The sequence below is a fragment of the mitochondrial genome of Fundulus heteroclitus, assembly GCF_011125445.2.
Source record: "Fundulus heteroclitus mitochondrion, complete genome".
NCBI lineage: Eukaryota > Metazoa > Chordata > Actinopteri > Cyprinodontiformes > Fundulidae > Fundulus > Fundulus heteroclitus.
In genome coordinates this window covers 1-16,526 of record NC_012312.1, presented here as the reverse complement: position 1 = coordinate 16,526, position 16,526 = coordinate 1, and the positions used below count along the sequence as shown (strand labels likewise).

Below are 16,526 nucleotides of genomic sequence, written 5' to 3'. Positions count from 1 at the left end.
ATTTGCAATATTATAATAATATAATATCAGATTAACACAAAACGGCTAAAATACAAGTAGTATCTTTCCTGTTTCCGGGGGGTTTGCAGGAATAACAAAGATGTCTCGAGTATTGGGGGGGTAGGGGGGGTTTAACCCCCAAAAGCCGAGAGGGGGATATAAGTGATAAGTCAGGGGAAATTTCTATACTTTATGCTCTTGATATCAGTTATGCAATTCTTAGATTAATATCTTTTCAACATGGATACATTTTCCTTGCGCGCAAGAAAATGTTCCACCTTAGGATGTCATATCTGTATGCACTGTGAAATGTCAACTGAAAGGAAAAAGAGAAAAGAGAACCAATAGCCCATTAGAAAGAACGCTCGGCTTGGTGGGTAACGAGGAGTATGTATTCCACCATTAACTTATGCAAGCGTCGATGAATGAATGGGGAATAAATAAATGTATGGCCCTGAAATAGGAACCAAATGCCAGGAATAATTCACTAAGTGCGACCCCCACAATATCTGTCCCTGACCATCAATAAACGTATTCATTAAGAAATCAACTGATGGTGGTCTCTTACTACATCGGATTTTGACTTGCATAGTTTGTTGAGTCCTGGTATAACTAGACTGATGAGAGTTATGATAGGACAATTCAATATCGTTTAGTAAATAGTTAAATTATTATCAAAAATATAATCAAATGGTTTGTGTCTACCTTAGTATAATGGTGATGTATGATTGTATGAAAGTTACATACTTGTCCGTTATTATACTAATGTAGTCTTACATCACTTTAAATGTTTAATATAGATGAATGGGGATAATACATATATGTACTAAGCACTTTAATTTGGGGGGGGGGGGGCAGAGCCCGGCAAAGAATAGTTTAATGCAGAATCCTAGCTTTGGGAGCTAGGGGTGGGGGTTAAACCCCCTCTTCTTTGAGCATTAGAAGGGATTTTAACCCTTGACATCCGGTTTACAAGACCGGGGCTCTGGTCACTGAGCTACTAATGCGTTATCATCCAAGGACTTTATTCTCTAGTCACGCTGCGGCAGGGGAGAGGAATAGGAATAGAGAAAAATACAGGAAGGAAGCTACTTGGCCAATGATGACGAAGGGATGTTCTACAGGTATGCCCCCAATTCATGTAAGGATAGCGACATCTGCTACTAATAATCAAAATAGGAATTGAGTTACAGGTCGAAAGGTTAGGCTTCGTTGCTTAGATGTATGAAGAATAGGCACTACTATAAGAATGAGGATAGATGCTAGAAGGGCTAAGACTCCCCCCAGTTTGTTAGGAATAGATCGGAGGATGGCGTAGGCAAAGAGGAAATATCATTCGGGTTTAATATGTGGAGGGGTAACTAATGGGTTAGCTGGGGTAAAATTTTCTGGATCTCCAAGAAGGTTAGGAGAGAATAATGCTAAAGAAATTAGGGTTGCTAGAAGGAGGGCAAATCCTAGAATATCTTTGTAAGAAAAGTAAGGGTGGAATGAAATTTTGTCGGCATCGGAGTTCAGGCCTGTGGGATTATTAGATCCTGTTTCATGTAGAAAAATTAAGTGGACCATGGTTGCAGCGGCTACGACAAATGGGAGGAGGAAATGGAAGGCAAAGAATCGGGTTAATGTAGCATTATCAACTGAGAAGCCACCTCAGATTCATTGTACCAGTGCATCTCCTACGTAAGGGACGGCGGACAGGAGATTGGTAATAACGGTGGCCCCTCAGAATGATATTTGTCCTCAGGGAAGAACATAACCAACAAAGGCAGTTATTATAACTAAGAGAAGAAGGATAACACCTACGTTTCATGTTTCTTTATAAAGGTATGAACCGTAATATAAGCCTCGTCCAATGTGAAGATAAATACAAATAAAGAAGAAAGAGGCCCCGTTGGCGTGTATATTACGAATTAGTCAGCCATAATTTACATCTCGGCAGATATGGGCAACTGATGAGAATGCTGTAGAAATGTCGGAAGTATAATGTATAGCTAGAAATAAGCCTGTTAGGATTTGGGCAATTAAACACAAGCCTAAGAGGGAGCCAAAGTTTCATCAAACAGAGATGTTTACGGGGGCTGGTAGGTCTACTAGAGCATCGTTTGCAATTTTTAGGAGGGGGTGGGTTTTTCGAAGATTTGCCATAAGGTTCTTGTAGTTGAATACAACGGTGGTTTTTCAATCCATTAGTCCTGGTGAAAGTCCTGGTGAGAACTATGATATACATAATGTATTTTTTATTATTTGGTCTTGTATTAGGGTTGGCGGCAGTTGCATCTAATCCTTCTCCCTACTTCGCAGCATTAGGTCTAGTTGTAGTAGCAGGTATTGGCTGTGGCGTATTAATTTGACATGGGGGAAGCTTCTTATCATTAATTTTATTTCTGATTTACTTAGGAGGTATGTTAGTTGTGTTTGCATACTCAGCCGCTTTGGCGGCTGAGCCCTATCCGGAGGGGTGAGGGAGCTGGCCAGTATTAGGGCTCATGTTGGGATATTTATTAGGGGTGGTAAGTGTAGGAACATTATTTAGCAGTAGTATATATGACGAAAGTTGAATAGTTTGTGATGAGTTTGGAGAGTTTTATTTTGTACGAGGGGACATAGAGGGTGTGGCCACATTATACTCGTCAGGAGGTTTTATATTAGCGATAGGTGTTTGAGTTCTTTTAGTAACATTATTTGTTGTTCTTGAATTAACCCGTGGAATGAGTCGAGGCACGCTTCGTGCGGTTTAAATCAATAAAATAACTAAAGCTAGGATAGTTGTAAAGAAGAAAAGGGATAGGTAAACTTTAATTGAGCCTTGTTGGACATTACTTACAGTTGAGGCTATAGGAATATTAAGGGAACAAATAGCTTTAGGGCCTGTTTTTTCTAATCAGGTTTGATCAACAGTCTGAGTGGCGACAGCCTGGCCAAGTATTAAATTTATCTTAGGTATGAAACGATGAATAATATGGGGATAAAACCCTAGTATATTGGAGAAATGGTGAAAGGTTTGTTGAGGATATACTTTAAATTGTTTTGATGTCAAGGAAGCAAGTTCTAGTGCGGTAATTAATCCTAATACGGTTACGAGAAGAGCAGCTAGTTTAAGCAGAGGGTGTATAGTCATAACAGGGGTATTTAAAGGGAGGAGATTTGATGTAATTAATAGGCCCGCAATTAAACTTCCTCAAGCTAGTCGCTTAATAGGATTAATTACTGCTGTGTTGTTTTCATTAATAGGGGAGAAAGCATTGAATCGGGGGTGATGTATGGTGACAAAATAAACTACTCGGAGACTGTAGATAGCAGTAAAGGACGTAGCGAGAAGGGTTAGGATTAGGGCTCAGGCGTTTAGGTATGATGAATTTAGTGCTTCAATAATAGCATCTTTAGAAAAAAATCCTGCTAGGAAAGGGGTGCCGGTCAGAGCGAGGCTGCCGATGGTTAAACAAGATGAGGTGAAAGGAGCCAGATGGTGTATACCGCCTATTTTACGGATATCTTGTTCATCGTTTAGGCTATGAATAATAGACCCAGAGCATAAAAATAGTATAGCCTTAAAGAAGGCGTGGGTACAAATGTGTAAAAAGGCTAACTGTGGTTGATTTAAGCCAATGGTAACTATCATCAAACCTAGTTGGCTAGAGGTGGAGAATGCTACAATTTTTTTAATATCATTTTGGGTTAAAGCACATGTGGCAGTAAAAAGAGTAGTTAAGGCTCCTAAACAAAGGCAAATAGTAAGGGCAGTGCTGTTATTTTCTATTATAGGGCTGAGTCGAATAAGTAAAAAAATGCCGGCTACAACTATAGTACTTGAGTGCAGTAGGGCAGAGACCGGTGTAGGGCCCTCTATAGCAGAGGGAAGTCAGGGGTGAAGGCCGAACTGTGCAGATTTACCAGTAGCAGCAAGGATAAGACCAATAAGTGGGAGGGTTACGTCGAAGTCTTTAGATAAGATGAAGATTTGGTTAATTTCTCAAGAGTGCATTTTGGTAGCAATTCATGCTATGGCAAGAATTAGTCCAATATCCCCCACCCGATTGTAGACTACTGCTTGAAGAGCTGCTGTATTAGCGTCGGCTCGACCGTATCATCAACCAATTAGGAGGAAAGACATAATTCCTACTCCTTCTCAGCCAATAAATAACTGGAAGAGATTGTTGGCAGTTACAAGGATAATTATAGCTATTAAGAAAATTAAAAGGTATTTAAAAAATCGATTTATATAAGGGTCCGAGTGTATATACCATGATGCAAATTCCAAAATTGATCAGGTGACGTAAAGGGCTACAGGAATAAAGACACAAGAATATAAATCGAATTTGAAACTGATGGTGATATTGAATGCTAGCGTATTTATTCAGTTTCAAGTGGATACTACTGTTTCTGCTCCCTGGTCAAGGAATAGAAATAAAGGCAAGAGACTAAAAAAGAAGGCCAATTTTACGGCGGTTTTAACACTTAGAAGTGCTCATTGAGCTTTTAATGGGGAGGGTGATAGGGTAGACAAAATGGGTAAAAATAAAGTAATTAACATAATAATTAAAGATGAGGATATAATAAGGGGAGTAAGATGCATAGCTGCTACTTGGAGTTGCACCAAGAGTTTTTGGTTCCTAAGACCAACGGATGATCTATTATCCTTTAGGAGCTCAATAACGAGTGAGCCTTGGGGTTCAACCAAGGTGACGAAAATTAGCAGTCATCGTTGCTTTCGAGCCTCTCTCGGTGAATAAGAGGATTTTAACCTCTTTTTTTAGAATCACAATCTAATGTTTTAATTAAACTATATTTACAGGCTGTTCATCCTCAAACCAACTCTGGTTTGGCAATAAGCAATAGTAATGGGAGGAGATGCAGGGCAAGAAGAAGGTGTTCCCGGGTGTGAGAGGGTTCTAATAAGATCAAATGATGGGGGATTGGGCCTCGTTGGGTAAGAAGAAATATATAAAGGGAATAACTTGCAGTAATTAGAGTACCAAGGCCAGTTAAAATAAGCGTGTAGAAAGATCAATTAAATAAAGAAGTAATAATTATAATTTCACCTATAAGATTAGGGAGAGGAGGCAGTGCTAAATTTGCTAGGCTAGCAAGGAATCATCAAGTAGCTATTAATGGAAGAACTATCTGTAAACCTCGGGCAAGAATAATAGTTCGACTGTGAGTTCGTTCATAATTAGTATTAGCTAGGCAGAATAAGGCTGACGAAGTTAAGCCGTGGGCAATTATTAAAATTAAGGCTCCCGTAAAACCTCAGGGGGTCTGAATTAAAATACCAGCTGCAACCAAACCTATGTGGCTTACTGATGAGTAAGCGATTAGTGATTTTAGATCAGTTTGTCGTAAACAGATTGAGCCAGTTATAATTACACCTCAAAGGGCCAAGATAATAAACGGATAACTTAGTTCTTTAGTTAAAGGGTCTAGAATAATTATGATTCGCATTATTCCATAACCCCCCAGCTTTAATAAAACTGCGGCAAGGACCATTGAACCCGCAATAGGGGCTTCTACGTGGGCTTTTGGTAGTCATAAGTGAACTCCATATAATGGTATTTTAACAAGAAAAGCTAAAAGGCAGGCTATTCATCATAGCTTATCTGCATATAAATTAGAACATGTTAGTGGTAAACTAGTGAGAGAAAGATATGATAATGAGCCCATAGAACTATGGTAAATTAAAAGGGCAACAAGTAAAGGAAGGGACCCTGCCAATGTATAAAATAAAAAATAGGTTCCTGCGTTTAATCGCTCCATTTGATTACCTCAGCGAGTAATAATGATTAAAGTGGGAATCAGTGTGGCTTCAAATATAACATAAAATATAATTATTTCTGTAGCGCTAAATGCTAGAATTAAAAAGATTTGCAGGGAAATTAATAAGGAAATATATGTTCGTTGACGATTTTCAGGTTCTACTGCCAAGTGATTTTGGCTAGCAATAATTATCAGGGGAAGTAATCAGCAGGTTAGTACGAGTAGAGGGGAAGAAAGGGGATCATAGGCTATGTAATTATTAATATAGAATCATCCGGTGTCTGTTGGCATGGCAAGTCAAGTTAAGCTAAGGGTTGCTACTAAAAAACTATATATTAGGATTGTAGATCAAAGTTGCTTAAAAGGGGAGGTCCATGTTGTTAAAAGCATAAATATTGAGGGAATTAGGATTTTTAGCATTGTAAGAGGTTGAGGCTTTGAAGGCTGTCGGTGCCGTGTGTTCGTGCTATGGCTACCAGTAATGCCAGGCCTGCACTTGCTTCACAGGCTGAAAAAGCTAGGAGAATTATAGCGGATATTGCAAAGTTTGTTGAGTTAAATTCTAAAGTCCAGATAGACAAGGCAATAAAGAGTGACAATATTATACCCTCTAAACAAAGAAGGGCAGAAAGAAGGTGAGCTCGGTGGAAAGCAAGTCCTGCCAATCCTAACATAAAGGTTGAAGAAAAAGCAAAGTGGATAGGGGTCATTAGGCAATTATGGAATTTAACCATAAGTTTTTGAGCCGAAATCAAATGTTTTTCTTAAACTAAGCGCCTATTCTGCCCATTCTAATCCTCCTTGAATTCATTCGTAAACTAACCCGAGGGTTAGTAGGATTAGAACTAGGGATGCTCAGGTAAAGGTTGTCAAGGGGGAAGATAGTTGGTCTCCTCAGGGTAAAGGTAGAAGAAGTGCAATTTCTAGGTCAAATAATAAAAATAAAATAGCGACTAGAAAAAATCGAAGGGAAAAAGGGAGTCGTGCTGATCCTACTGGATCAAAGCCGCACTCGTAGGGAGAGAGTTTTTCATAATCTGGAGTTATTTGTGGTAATCAGAAGGCGACTAGGGCCAGAACAACGGAGAGGATTGAAGCAATAAGTATTATGATTATGATTAGGTTAATTATCTTTCCTTGGATTTTAACCAAGACTATGTGATTGGAAGTCACTTGTACTAACGTTGGTACTAGAAAGATATGAGCCTCATCAGTAAATTGAGATGTATAGGAAGAGTCAAACTACATCAACGAAATGTCAATATCAAGCAGCTGCTTCGAAGCCAAAGTGATGTTGTGATGTAAAGTGATGTTGGACTTGTCGGAGCAGGCATACAGCAAGGAAGGAGGATCCAATAATTACGTGAAGGCCATGGAAACCTGTTGCGACAAAGAAGGTTGAGCCATAAACTCCGTCAGCAATTGTGAATGGTGCTTCATAGTATTCTAATGCTTGAAGAATAGTAAAGTAAAACCCTAGAAGAATAGTAAGGGTGAGGGATTGAATAGCTTGTTTTCGGTTGCCTTCTATAATGCTGTGATGCGCTCATGTAACTGTGACGCCTGAAGCTAGGAGAACGGCTGTATTTAAAAGAGGTACTTCAAAAGGATCTAGTGTAGTAATTCCTGTAGGAGGTCAGCATCCGCCTAGCTCAGGGGTAGGGGCAAGGCTTGAATGATAGAACGCTCAAAAAAATCCAAGGAAAAAGAAGACTTCTGAGGTAATAAATAAAATTATTCCGTACCGAAGCCCTTTTTGGACGGGTGGGGTATGGTGTCCTTGGAAGGTACCTTCTCGAATAATATCTCGTCATCATTGATACATGGTTAATAAGAGTAAAATTAAACCAAGTGTTATTAGAGTAGTAGAGTGGAAGTGTATTCAAATTGCTAAACCAGATGTTATTAAAAGGGCGGCGACTGCCCCGGTTAGGGGTCATGGGCTTGGGTCTACTATATGATAGGCATGTGCTTGATGGGCCATTAGACGTTCTCTAGTAAATAAAGGCTTAGTAGAAGTACAAATACATAAGCTTGAATTACGGCTACTGCAATTTCTAGAAGTGTTAGAAGTCCTAAAAGTGCTAATGCTAGAATAGCTGTTATAGGTATTATAGAAGTTAATAAGAAAACTCCCGTGGAAATTAAATGAATAAGGAGATGGCCTGCGGTCAGATTAGCTATAAGCCGAACAGCTAAAGCTAATGGACGAATTATTACACTAATTGTTTCAATAATAATTAGGACAGGAATTAATAAGGGAGGAGTTCCTTGGGGTAGTATATGAGCGAGGGCTCGTGTTGGATCAAGTCGAAAGCCAATTAGTACGGTTGCTAATCATAAGGGGAGAGCAAGTGAGAATGTAAGAGAAAGCTGTGTAGTAGGTGTAAATGTATAGGGAAGAAGTCCTAACACGTTTAGAGTAATTAAGAATATAAATAAGGATACGAATATAAGGGCTCACTTATGTCCTAAAGGACCTAAGGGTTGAAAAATGTGTTTAGTTAAGGCAGAAACAGAAACTTTTTTAACACTTAACAAACGTTCTGAAGAAAATCGTGTTGTTACTACATGGTGAAGTAATCATGGGGATACTAATGCGATAGCAATTAATGGCATCTTAAACAAGGTTGGGCTAAGGAATTGGTCAAATAATGTTACAGTCATTGTCAGTTTCAAGTTTGTGTTGAAGAGTCTTGGTCTGTTTGTAAATTAGGTTCGTAGGGGAAAGTTAAGGCTATAATTTGCATAGGAACTACTGTTAATAAAATTGATCAGGTAATAAGAAATGTTATAAATCAAGGTTCTGGTATGAGTTGTGGCATGGTTCGCTAAGGGTGGTTGGGAGTCACCAGTTTTTAGCTTAAAAGGCTAACGCTGTACCCTGTTTAGCTTCTTAACGAGGCGTCTTCTAACATTAATGAGGATCAGTTTTCGAAGTGTTCTAAAGGTACTGCTTCAACTACGATAGGTATAAAGCTATGATTTGCCCCACAAATTTCTGAGCATTGACCATAGAAAACCCCGGGTCGGGAGGTAATAAAGGCTGTTTGATTTAAACGCCCAGGAACTGCGTCTATTTTGATTCCTAAACTAGGGACTGCTCAGGAGTGAAGAACATCATCAGCAGAAACAAGAACACGAATAGGGGAATCAACAGGAATAACTATACGGTGGTCTGTTTCTAAAAGTCGGAATTGGCCGGGGGTTAAATCTTGAGTAGGTACTATATAGGAATCAAAACCAAGGTCTTCATAATCAGTATATTCATAGCTTCAATATCATTGGTGCCCTATAGCTTTAATGGTTAAATGAGGATCATTAATTTCATCTATTAAATAAAGAATTCGTAAGGAAGGAAGTGCAATAAGAATAAGAATTATTGCTGGTAGTAGGGTTCAAATAATTTCAATTTCTTGGGAATCAAGAATAAATTTATTTGTCAATTTAGTTGTTACTATAGCCACAATAATGTAAAGAACAAGGGTGCTAATTAAAAAAACAATCATAAGAGTGTGGTCATGAAAATGAAGGAGTTCTTCTATTACAGGTGAAGCTGCATCTTGGAACCCTAATTGTGAGGGATGAGCCATTAGTCTATGTAAGACACGCGGGGCTTTAACCCACAATTTTACCTTGACAAAGTAATGTAATTCTATTTTACTAGTGTCTTATAAAGAAAGTGGCAGAATGGTTAATGCGGTTGGCTTGAAACCAATTTACGGGGGTTCAATTCCTTCCTTTCTCGAAGGTTAAACTAATGTTGAATTTGAACAAAGGCAGGCTCTTCAAATGTGTGGTAGGGAGGAGGGCAGCCATGAAGTCATTCAACATTAGTTGCTGTTATTTCAACAGATAATACTTCACGTTTAGCAGCGAATGCTTCTCAGATAATAAATAAAAACATGATTACTGCTACAAGGGAAATTAATGACCCAATAGAAGACACTGTGTTTCAAAGGGTATAGGCATCTGGATAATCAGAATATCGTCGAGGTATACCTGCTAATCCAAGGAAATGTTGTGGGAAAAAGGTTAAATTAACGCCTACAAACATAATACCAAAATGAATTTTAGTTCATGTGCTATGAAGGGTGTAACCTGAGAACAGAGGGAATCAATGAACAAAGGCAGCGATAATTGCAAATACGGCTCCCATGGATAAAACATAATGGAAGTGAGCAACTACATAATAAGTATCGTGGAGCACAATATCTAAGGATGAATTAGCTAAAACAATTCCTGTAAGTCCCCCTACTGTAAATAGGAAAATGAATCCTAATGCTCAGAGTAAAGGGGTTTCTCATTTAATAGATCCTCCATGGAGAGTAGCTAATCAGCTAAACACTTTCACTCCTGTTGGAATAGCAATAATTATAGTAGCAGATGTAAAGTAAGCTCGAGTGTCTACGTCTATTCCGACTGTAAATATGTGATGGGCTCAAACAATAAAACCGAGAAGACCAATTGCTATTATTGCTCATACTATACCCATATATCCAAACGGTTCTTTTTTACCAGAATAGTATGCTACAATATGTGAAATCATACCAAAGCCTGGTAGAATGAGAATATAAACTTCTGGGTGACCAAAGAATCAGAATAAATGTTGGTATAGAATTGGATCTCCTCCGCCTGCCGGATCAAAAAATGTAGTATTTAAATTTCGGTCAGTTAACAGTATTGTAATTCCTGCAGCAAGAACTGGTAAGGAAAGTAGAAGAAGTACAGCAGTAATTAAGACAGCTCAGACGAACAGAGGGGTTTGGTATTGGGAGATAGCTGGAGGTTTTATGTTAATAATAGTTGTAATAAAATTAATAGCACCTAAAATTGATGAAATACCAGCTAAGTGAAGGGAAAAAATAGTTAAATCTACAGAAGCCCCAGCATGAGCTAAATTACCTGCTAGAGGGGGATAGACTGTTCAACCTGTACCAGCCCCGGCTTCAACACCGGAAGAGGCTAAAAGAAGTAAAAATGAGGGTGGGAGTAGTCAGAAGCTTATATTATTTATTCGAGGAAAAGCTATGTCTGGGGCACCAATCATAAGAGGGACTAGTCAATTTCCAAAACCACCAATTATAATAGGCATAACTATAAAAAAGATTATTACAAATGCATGTGCTGTAACGATTACATTATAAATTTGGTCATCCCCTAGGAGGGAGCCTGGTTGGCTTAGTTCCGCCCGAATAAGAAGGCTAAGAGCTGTACCTACTATACCGGCTCAGGCACCAAATACTAAATAAAGGGTACCGATATCTTTGTGGTTAGTTGAGAAAAATCAACGTGTGATTATCACAGGTAAGGTGGCTGAGATTTAAGCGGTGGATTGTAGCTCCATAAACAGAGGTTTAAGTCCTCTTCTTATCAAAGCTCTGAGGTGTTTCACGCTAGATTGCAAATCTAGAGAAGCAGGTTGAATCCTGCCGGGGCTTTCCTCCGCCTATTATGCTTGGCTAGGCGGAGGAAAGCTAGATAGATGCTCGCTGGTTTGGGCGCTTAGCTGTTAACTAAGATTTTGTAGGATCGAGGCCTGCCTGTCTAGAAAAGGCTTTAGCTTAATTAAAGTGTCTGCTTTGCACGCAGAAGATGTGGGTTAATGTCCCGTAAGTCTTAGGCAGAGGCTGGGAGATTTTCACTCCCGCTTAGGGCTTTGAAGGCTCTTGGTCTGAGTGTTATCCTAAGCCTCTAGAGGGTAAGGAGGGTAATAATAGCCGGGGTAAGAGGGAGGAGACAAATTGTTAACGAGGTAGTAATTGCTAGGGGGAGGGTATGTTGATTGGAGGGCAGCCGTCACGGGAGGGCGTTTGAAAGGATATTAGGTGATATGGTTAGGGTTATCGCATAGGAAATCCGAAGATAAAAATATAAGCTTAGTAATGCTGAAAGTGCAGCTAGGGTTGCTAAGGGAGCTAAACTTTGTTTAGTTAACTCTTGTAAAATAAGTCATTTAGGTATAAATCCTGATAGAGGTGGGAGTCCGCCTAAGGATAACAAGATAAAAGGTACTATTGAAGAGATAATAGGGGCTTTTGATCATGATATTGATAAGGAATTAATAGTAGTAGAGTTATTAACTTTAAATGTAATAAATAGGGAAAAGGTTATTACAAAATATATTAAAAGAGTTAGTAAGGTTAGGGATGGGAAGAATTGTAATACTAAAATTATTCAGCCTAAGTGGGCGATGGATGAATAGGCTAGGATTTTTCGTAATTGATTTTGATTTAGCCCGCCTCAGCCCCCAACAAGGGTTGAGGCTAAGCCTAAAATTAAGAGAAGTGAGGTATTTGAAGGATTGATTTGTAAAAGAAGGCAGAAAGGTGCCAACTTTTGTCATGTTGAGAGGATTAAACCTGTGGTTAAATCAAGGCCTTGAAGAACCTCTGGTATCCAAGCGTGGAGGGGTGCTAAGCCAATCTTTAGGGCTAAGGCCACAGTGACCAGAGTAGTAGGGAGGGAGTAGCTTATGAATTCTAAATTTCATTGTCCCGTAATTCAAGCGTTGGTGATGCTGGCAAAAAGTAGTATGGCAGCAGCGGTAGCTTGAGTGAGAAAATATTTAATTGTGGCTTCAACGGCCCGAGGATGGTGAGACTGGCATATAAGGGGTAGAATTGCGAGGGTATTAATTTCTAATCCTATTCAAGCCAGGAGCCAATGAGAGCTTGCAAAGGTGATTGTTGTGCCTAAACCTATTGCAAATAGGAGAATGGTTAAAATGTAAGGATTCATTAGCAAAGGAAGGGATTTAACCAACATGTTCGGGGTATGGGCCCGAAAGCTTATTTAGCTGACTTTACTAGAAAATGGTGTAGTGGAAGCACCAAGAGTTTTGATCTCTTCGGGGAGGGTTCAAATCCCTTTTTTCTAAGGAGTCGGAGGGATTCTAACCCTCATTATTCACTCTATCAAAGTGGCCCTTTTATTCAGGCACGACTCCTTTAAAGTTAAAGCTGAGGGGGAAGACCCGAAAAGGTAATAGGAAGAGATAGATGTCAAATTACTAAAGCCAGAGTAATAGGTAAAAAATTTTTTCAAATTAAGTGCATAAGCTGGTCATATCGAAACCGGGGATAGGATGCTCGTACTCAAAGGAATAATACTGAGAGAATAGTGGCTTTAATTATTAAAGCAGTGGATGTAATTTCGGGGTAATTATGATTTAAGCAGGAGCCAAGAAAAAGAGTGGTGGAGAGGGTATTTATCAAAAGAATATTAGCATATTCTGCTAGAAAAAATAGGGCAAAAGGTCCGCCAGCATACTCTACATTAAAACCTGACACGAGTTCAGACTCGCCTTCTGTTAAATCAAAGGGGGCACGGTTTGTCTCTGCTAATGTGGAAACATATCATATTGCGGCAAGTGGTCAAGCTGGAATAATTAATCAAGTAGCTTCTTGAGCGGTGCTAAAAGTTTGAAGGGTGAATCCTCCTGTAAACATAATAGCACATAAAAGAATTAGGCCTAAGCTTACTTCATAGGAAATGGTTTGTGCTACAGCTCGCAAGGCCCCAATTAGAGCATACTTTGAATTGGATGCTCATCCTGAGCCTAGAATAGAATAAACTGCTAGGCTTGATAATGCCAGAATAAATAAGATGCCTAAATTTAAATCAGCAATAGGAAACGGCAGGGGGACAGGAGTTCAAAGGGTTAAGGCTAATGCGAAGGCTATAATAGGGGTGAAAATGAAAAGGAAAGATGAGGAAGTAGAGGGAGAGATAGGTTCTTTAGTTAATAATTTTAAACCATCAGCAAAGGGTTGTAGAATACCATAAGGCCCAACTACATTAGGGCCCTTTCGTAATTGTATATAACCTAATACTTTACGCTCGACTAGTGTGAGGAGTGCAACTGCTAATATAACACAGATAATTAGGATAAGAGGATTAATAATGGAATTAATAAGAGTAAAAAACATAGTTAGGGAGAGGACTTGAACCTCTGTGGAAAGGGCTTAGACCTTTTGCAATTTCCGGGCTCTGCCACTCTAACACGCTATTATCTTTAGCTGTAGAAATATACCCTTTTATCTATTTTAGTTGGTTTCATTAGATAAGGGTGAGGCGTACTTGAAGAATTGGCCCCTTTTCTTCGGTCCTTTCGTACTGGAAGAAAACATTTCATAGATAGAAACTGACCTGGATTACTCCGGTCTGAACTCAGATCACGTAGGACTTTAATCGTTGAACAAACGAACCCTAAATAGCGGCTGCACCATTAGGATGTCCTGATCCAACATCGAGGTCGTAAACCCCCTTGTCGATAGGGACTCTAAAAGGGGATTGCGCTGTTATCCCTAGGGTAACTCGGTTCGTTGATCGGCTTTGCCGGGTCATTAAGGTCAGATATTCTGTTACTTAGAGTGGTAGCTCTCGGTTTTAAAAGATATTACTTTTATTCCGCGCGGGGGTTTGATGTTTCCCCGTGGTCACCCCAACCAAAGACATTGTGGCAGGATTCAATTTGTTTCAACTATTTAATTTAGTATTATTAACATGATTTGCCCTTGCGTCTAAAGCTCCATAGGGTCTTCTCGTCTTATGTATTCATCCCCGCTTCTGCACGGGGAAATCAATTTCATTGACTTAGGGAAGGAGACAGTTAAGCCCTCGTTTAGCCATTCATACAGGTCTTCATTTAAAAGACAAGTGATTGCGCTACCTTTGCACGGTCAAGATACCGCGGCCGTTAAATAATATCACAGGGCAGGCAGGACCTCTTATATGTAAAATTCAAGAGGCGATGTTTTTGGTAAACAGGCGAGGCTTTAATTATTTGCCGAGTTCCTTCTTCCCCTTTTAGTCTTTCCGGGTTTGCATTCCAGTGTAGGTTCAACGGTAATTAAATAGAGGCACTTCTTGTTTTTTATTTTAAATCTATAACCCTCTTGGGTTGGGGCCGTTAATTTTCGGTGGTTTGTCCGTTCCGATTTACAGTTATGCAGGGAGAGAAATGTATTCTCTTATTACTCATATTAGCATAATCTTTCCTATCGCAGGATAGGAGGGCCTGGTATTTTAAACGGATTATAATAATTTATCGGAATAATTAGTTTAAACAATGTTTGAGCTTTAACGCTATCTTTTAGGGTGGCTGCTTTTAGGCCCACCTAGACATAAACTTTATATATTTATGATTAATATCCAGTTAAAAAAGTTGTTTCTTTATTCAGAAGGGCTGTCCCCCTTCCGACTAACTCTCAATGTATTCTCAAAACCTGAGGTTTGGGTGTCCATATTTGGCATAAGAAGACAAGAGGCTAAACTTCTATTTAATTCCCAGGCAACCAGCTATAACTAGGCTCGGTAGGTTTGTCACCTCTACTCAAAGATCCTCCCACTCTTTTGCCACAGAGACGGGTGTGCCCTATAAATAGGCTGTCCTGGAGTAGCTCGTCTAGTTTCGGGATAACAAACTAAAATGCTTTTTGCTTGAATAAACTTGCTAAATCATGATGCAAAAGGTACGAGAACTAGTCTCTGCTTTTCTGTACTTGACTGGGTTATTTCACTTCTCTTTCAGCGTTCCCTTACGGTACTTTTTCTATGGCGCTCACATATTTCCTGTTCTGTCACACTTACTAAGGAGGAAGAATGATTTAGTTAATTAAATCAGAATATTCGGGGTTATAAATATGGATTATTGAATTTAGATCTTGGAGGCGAGCTGTTGGGTTTCAGGGCGACCGGATTTGCACGGGTGACTTCTCAGTGTAAAGGAGATGCTTTTCTGTCTTAGCTACGCTCTGATTTTTCCAAGTGCACCTTCCGGTACACTTACCATGTTACGACTTGCCTCCCCTTTGCTTTATTAGGGTATTAGAAATATTTGATCCAAGCTCGGGGAGAGTGACGGGCGGTGTGTGCGCGCTTCAGGGCCGTATTCAGTGAAACACTCTGTTTTTCACTTACTACTAAATCCTCCTTCATGTAATTTTTCATAATACAATCCGTATTTCCTTAATCAGGAAATGTAGCCCATTTCTTCCCCCCTCATATGCTACACCTTGACCTGGCGTTTTGGGCTCTACCAATTAAGCTCACTATAGTTCCTTCACAGGGTGGGCTGACGACGGCGGTATATAGGCGGGGATGACCAGAGGGGGTGAGGTTTAACGGGGATTATCGGTTCTAGAACAGGCTCCTCTAGGTGGATCTAAAGCACCGCCAAGTCCTTTGGGTTTTAAGCTTACGCTCGTAGTACCCAGGCGGATAATGTTGTATATTCTTATCAAAGTTTACGGCTGTGCATAGTGGGGTATCTAATCCCAGTTTGTTTCACAGCTTTCGTGGGGTCAGGATATTTAAAGTTACTTTCGTGCTTGGGCTTCATGTTCTCGGGTGCGTATAACAGCCATGAGAAAATTCGACTCTAGTTTAGTTTCTCCTTAACCACTCTTTACGCCGAAGGCTATCAACTTGAGCCTCTCGTTTAACCGCGGTGGCTGGCACGAGTTTTGACCGGCTCTGTTAGCTTTAACTAAGTCAAGTTTTCACTTATGGCTTAATATTTATCACTGCTGAATTCCCTTGGGGGTGTGGCTAAGCAAGGTGTCATGGGCTAAAAACTTGTGCCTGATACCGGCTCCTTGTTTCCTTGTGCAGGAGACTGAGGGCATTCTCACAGGGATGCGGATACTTGCATGTGTAAATACTGCTAAAGCTGATAGTAAAGTCAGGACCAAGCCTTTATGCTTACGGGACTTTCTAGGGTCCATCTTAACATCTTCAGTGTTATGCTTTAATTAAGCTACGTTAGC

At 39.7% G+C, this 16,526-nt stretch overlaps 13 protein-coding genes across 13 annotated transcripts, besides 26 other annotated features; 1 reads left to right on the top strand and 12 right to left on the bottom strand. All coding sequences in view use genetic code 2, as the record gives it.

Annotated features, from left to right (window-relative positions):
* Positions 1 to 865: a D loop.
* Positions 866 to 935, top strand: a tRNA (tRNA-Pro).
* Positions 935 to 1,007, bottom strand: a tRNA (tRNA-Thr).
* Position 1,008: 1 nt separating this feature from the next.
* On the bottom strand, positions 1,009 to 2,148 carry CYTB (cytochrome b). Its single transcript has one exon. It carries the CDS (start codon positions 2,146 to 2,148, stop codon positions 1,009 to 1,011), a length of 1,140 nt encoding a protein of 379 aa, YP_002791119.1.
* A 3-nt stretch (positions 2,149 to 2,151) lies between these two features.
* Positions 2,152 to 2,219, top strand: a tRNA (tRNA-Glu).
* ND6 (NADH dehydrogenase subunit 6) lies at positions 2,220 to 2,741 on the top strand. The gene has a single exon. It carries the CDS (start codon positions 2,220 to 2,222, stop codon positions 2,739 to 2,741), a length of 522 nt encoding a protein of 173 aa, YP_002791118.1.
* On the bottom strand, positions 2,738 to 4,576 carry ND5 (NADH dehydrogenase subunit 5). Its single transcript has one exon. It carries the CDS (start codon positions 4,574 to 4,576, stop codon positions 2,738 to 2,740), a length of 1,839 nt encoding a protein of 612 aa, YP_002791117.1.
* Positions 4,577 to 4,649, bottom strand: a tRNA (tRNA-Leu).
* A 7-nt stretch (positions 4,650 to 4,656) lies between these two features.
* Positions 4,657 to 4,724, bottom strand: a tRNA (tRNA-Ser).
* Positions 4,725 to 4,793, bottom strand: a tRNA (tRNA-His).
* On the bottom strand, positions 4,794 to 6,174 carry ND4 (NADH dehydrogenase subunit 4). Its single transcript has one exon. A coding segment is annotated over exon 1 (1,381 nt).
* Positions 6,168 to 6,464, bottom strand: ND4L (NADH dehydrogenase subunit 4L). The gene has a single exon. It carries the CDS (start codon positions 6,462 to 6,464, stop codon positions 6,168 to 6,170), a length of 297 nt encoding a protein of 98 aa, YP_002791115.1.
* Positions 6,465 to 6,533, bottom strand: a tRNA (tRNA-Arg).
* Positions 6,534 to 6,882, bottom strand: ND3 (NADH dehydrogenase subunit 3). The gene has a single exon. A coding segment is annotated over exon 1 (349 nt).
* Positions 6,883 to 6,954, bottom strand: a tRNA (tRNA-Gly).
* Positions 6,955 to 7,738, bottom strand: COX3 (cytochrome c oxidase subunit III). Its single transcript has one exon. A coding segment is annotated over exon 1 (784 nt).
* Positions 7,738 to 8,421, bottom strand: ATP6 (ATP synthase F0 subunit 6). Its single transcript has one exon. The coding sequence runs from the start codon at positions 8,419 to 8,421 to the stop codon at positions 7,738 to 7,740; it is 684 nt and encodes a 227-aa protein (YP_002791112.1).
* Positions 8,412 to 8,579, bottom strand: ATP8 (ATP synthase F0 subunit 8). Its single transcript has one exon. It carries the CDS (start codon positions 8,577 to 8,579, stop codon positions 8,412 to 8,414), a length of 168 nt encoding a protein of 55 aa, YP_002791111.1.
* A 3-nt stretch (positions 8,580 to 8,582) lies between these two features.
* Positions 8,583 to 8,656, bottom strand: a tRNA (tRNA-Lys).
* COX2 (cytochrome c oxidase subunit II) lies at positions 8,657 to 9,347 on the bottom strand. The gene has a single exon. A coding segment is annotated over exon 1 (691 nt).
* Positions 9,348 to 9,356: 9 nt separating this feature from the next.
* Positions 9,357 to 9,427, bottom strand: a tRNA (tRNA-Asp).
* A 3-nt stretch (positions 9,428 to 9,430) lies between these two features.
* Positions 9,431 to 9,502, top strand: a tRNA (tRNA-Ser).
* Positions 9,503 to 9,511: 9 nt separating this feature from the next.
* COX1 (cytochrome c oxidase subunit I) lies at positions 9,512 to 11,053 on the bottom strand. The gene has a single exon. The coding sequence runs from the start codon at positions 11,051 to 11,053 to the stop codon at positions 9,512 to 9,514; it is 1,542 nt and encodes a 513-aa protein (YP_002791109.1).
* A 7-nt stretch (positions 11,054 to 11,060) lies between these two features.
* Positions 11,061 to 11,130, top strand: a tRNA (tRNA-Tyr).
* A 1-nt stretch (position 11,131) lies between these two features.
* Positions 11,132 to 11,195, top strand: a tRNA (tRNA-Cys).
* Positions 11,196 to 11,231: an origin of replication (origin of light strand replication).
* A 1-nt stretch (position 11,232) lies between these two features.
* Positions 11,233 to 11,305, top strand: a tRNA (tRNA-Asn).
* A 2-nt stretch (positions 11,306 to 11,307) lies between these two features.
* Positions 11,308 to 11,376, top strand: a tRNA (tRNA-Ala).
* Positions 11,377 to 11,378: 2 nt separating this feature from the next.
* Positions 11,379 to 11,450, bottom strand: a tRNA (tRNA-Trp).
* ND2 (NADH dehydrogenase subunit 2) lies at positions 11,451 to 12,495 on the bottom strand. Its single transcript has one exon. A coding segment is annotated over exon 1 (1,045 nt).
* Positions 12,496 to 12,564, bottom strand: a tRNA (tRNA-Met).
* Positions 12,564 to 12,634, top strand: a tRNA (tRNA-Gln).
* Positions 12,634 to 12,703, bottom strand: a tRNA (tRNA-Ile).
* A 7-nt stretch (positions 12,704 to 12,710) lies between these two features.
* Positions 12,711 to 13,685, bottom strand: ND1 (NADH dehydrogenase subunit 1). Its single transcript has one exon. The coding sequence runs from the start codon at positions 13,683 to 13,685 to the stop codon at positions 12,711 to 12,713; it is 975 nt and encodes a 324-aa protein (YP_002791107.1).
* Positions 13,686 to 13,759, bottom strand: a tRNA (tRNA-Leu).
* Positions 13,760 to 15,443, bottom strand: an rRNA (l-rRNA).
* Positions 15,444 to 15,515, bottom strand: a tRNA (tRNA-Val).
* Positions 15,516 to 16,458, bottom strand: an rRNA (s-rRNA).
* Positions 16,459 to 16,526, bottom strand: a tRNA (tRNA-Phe).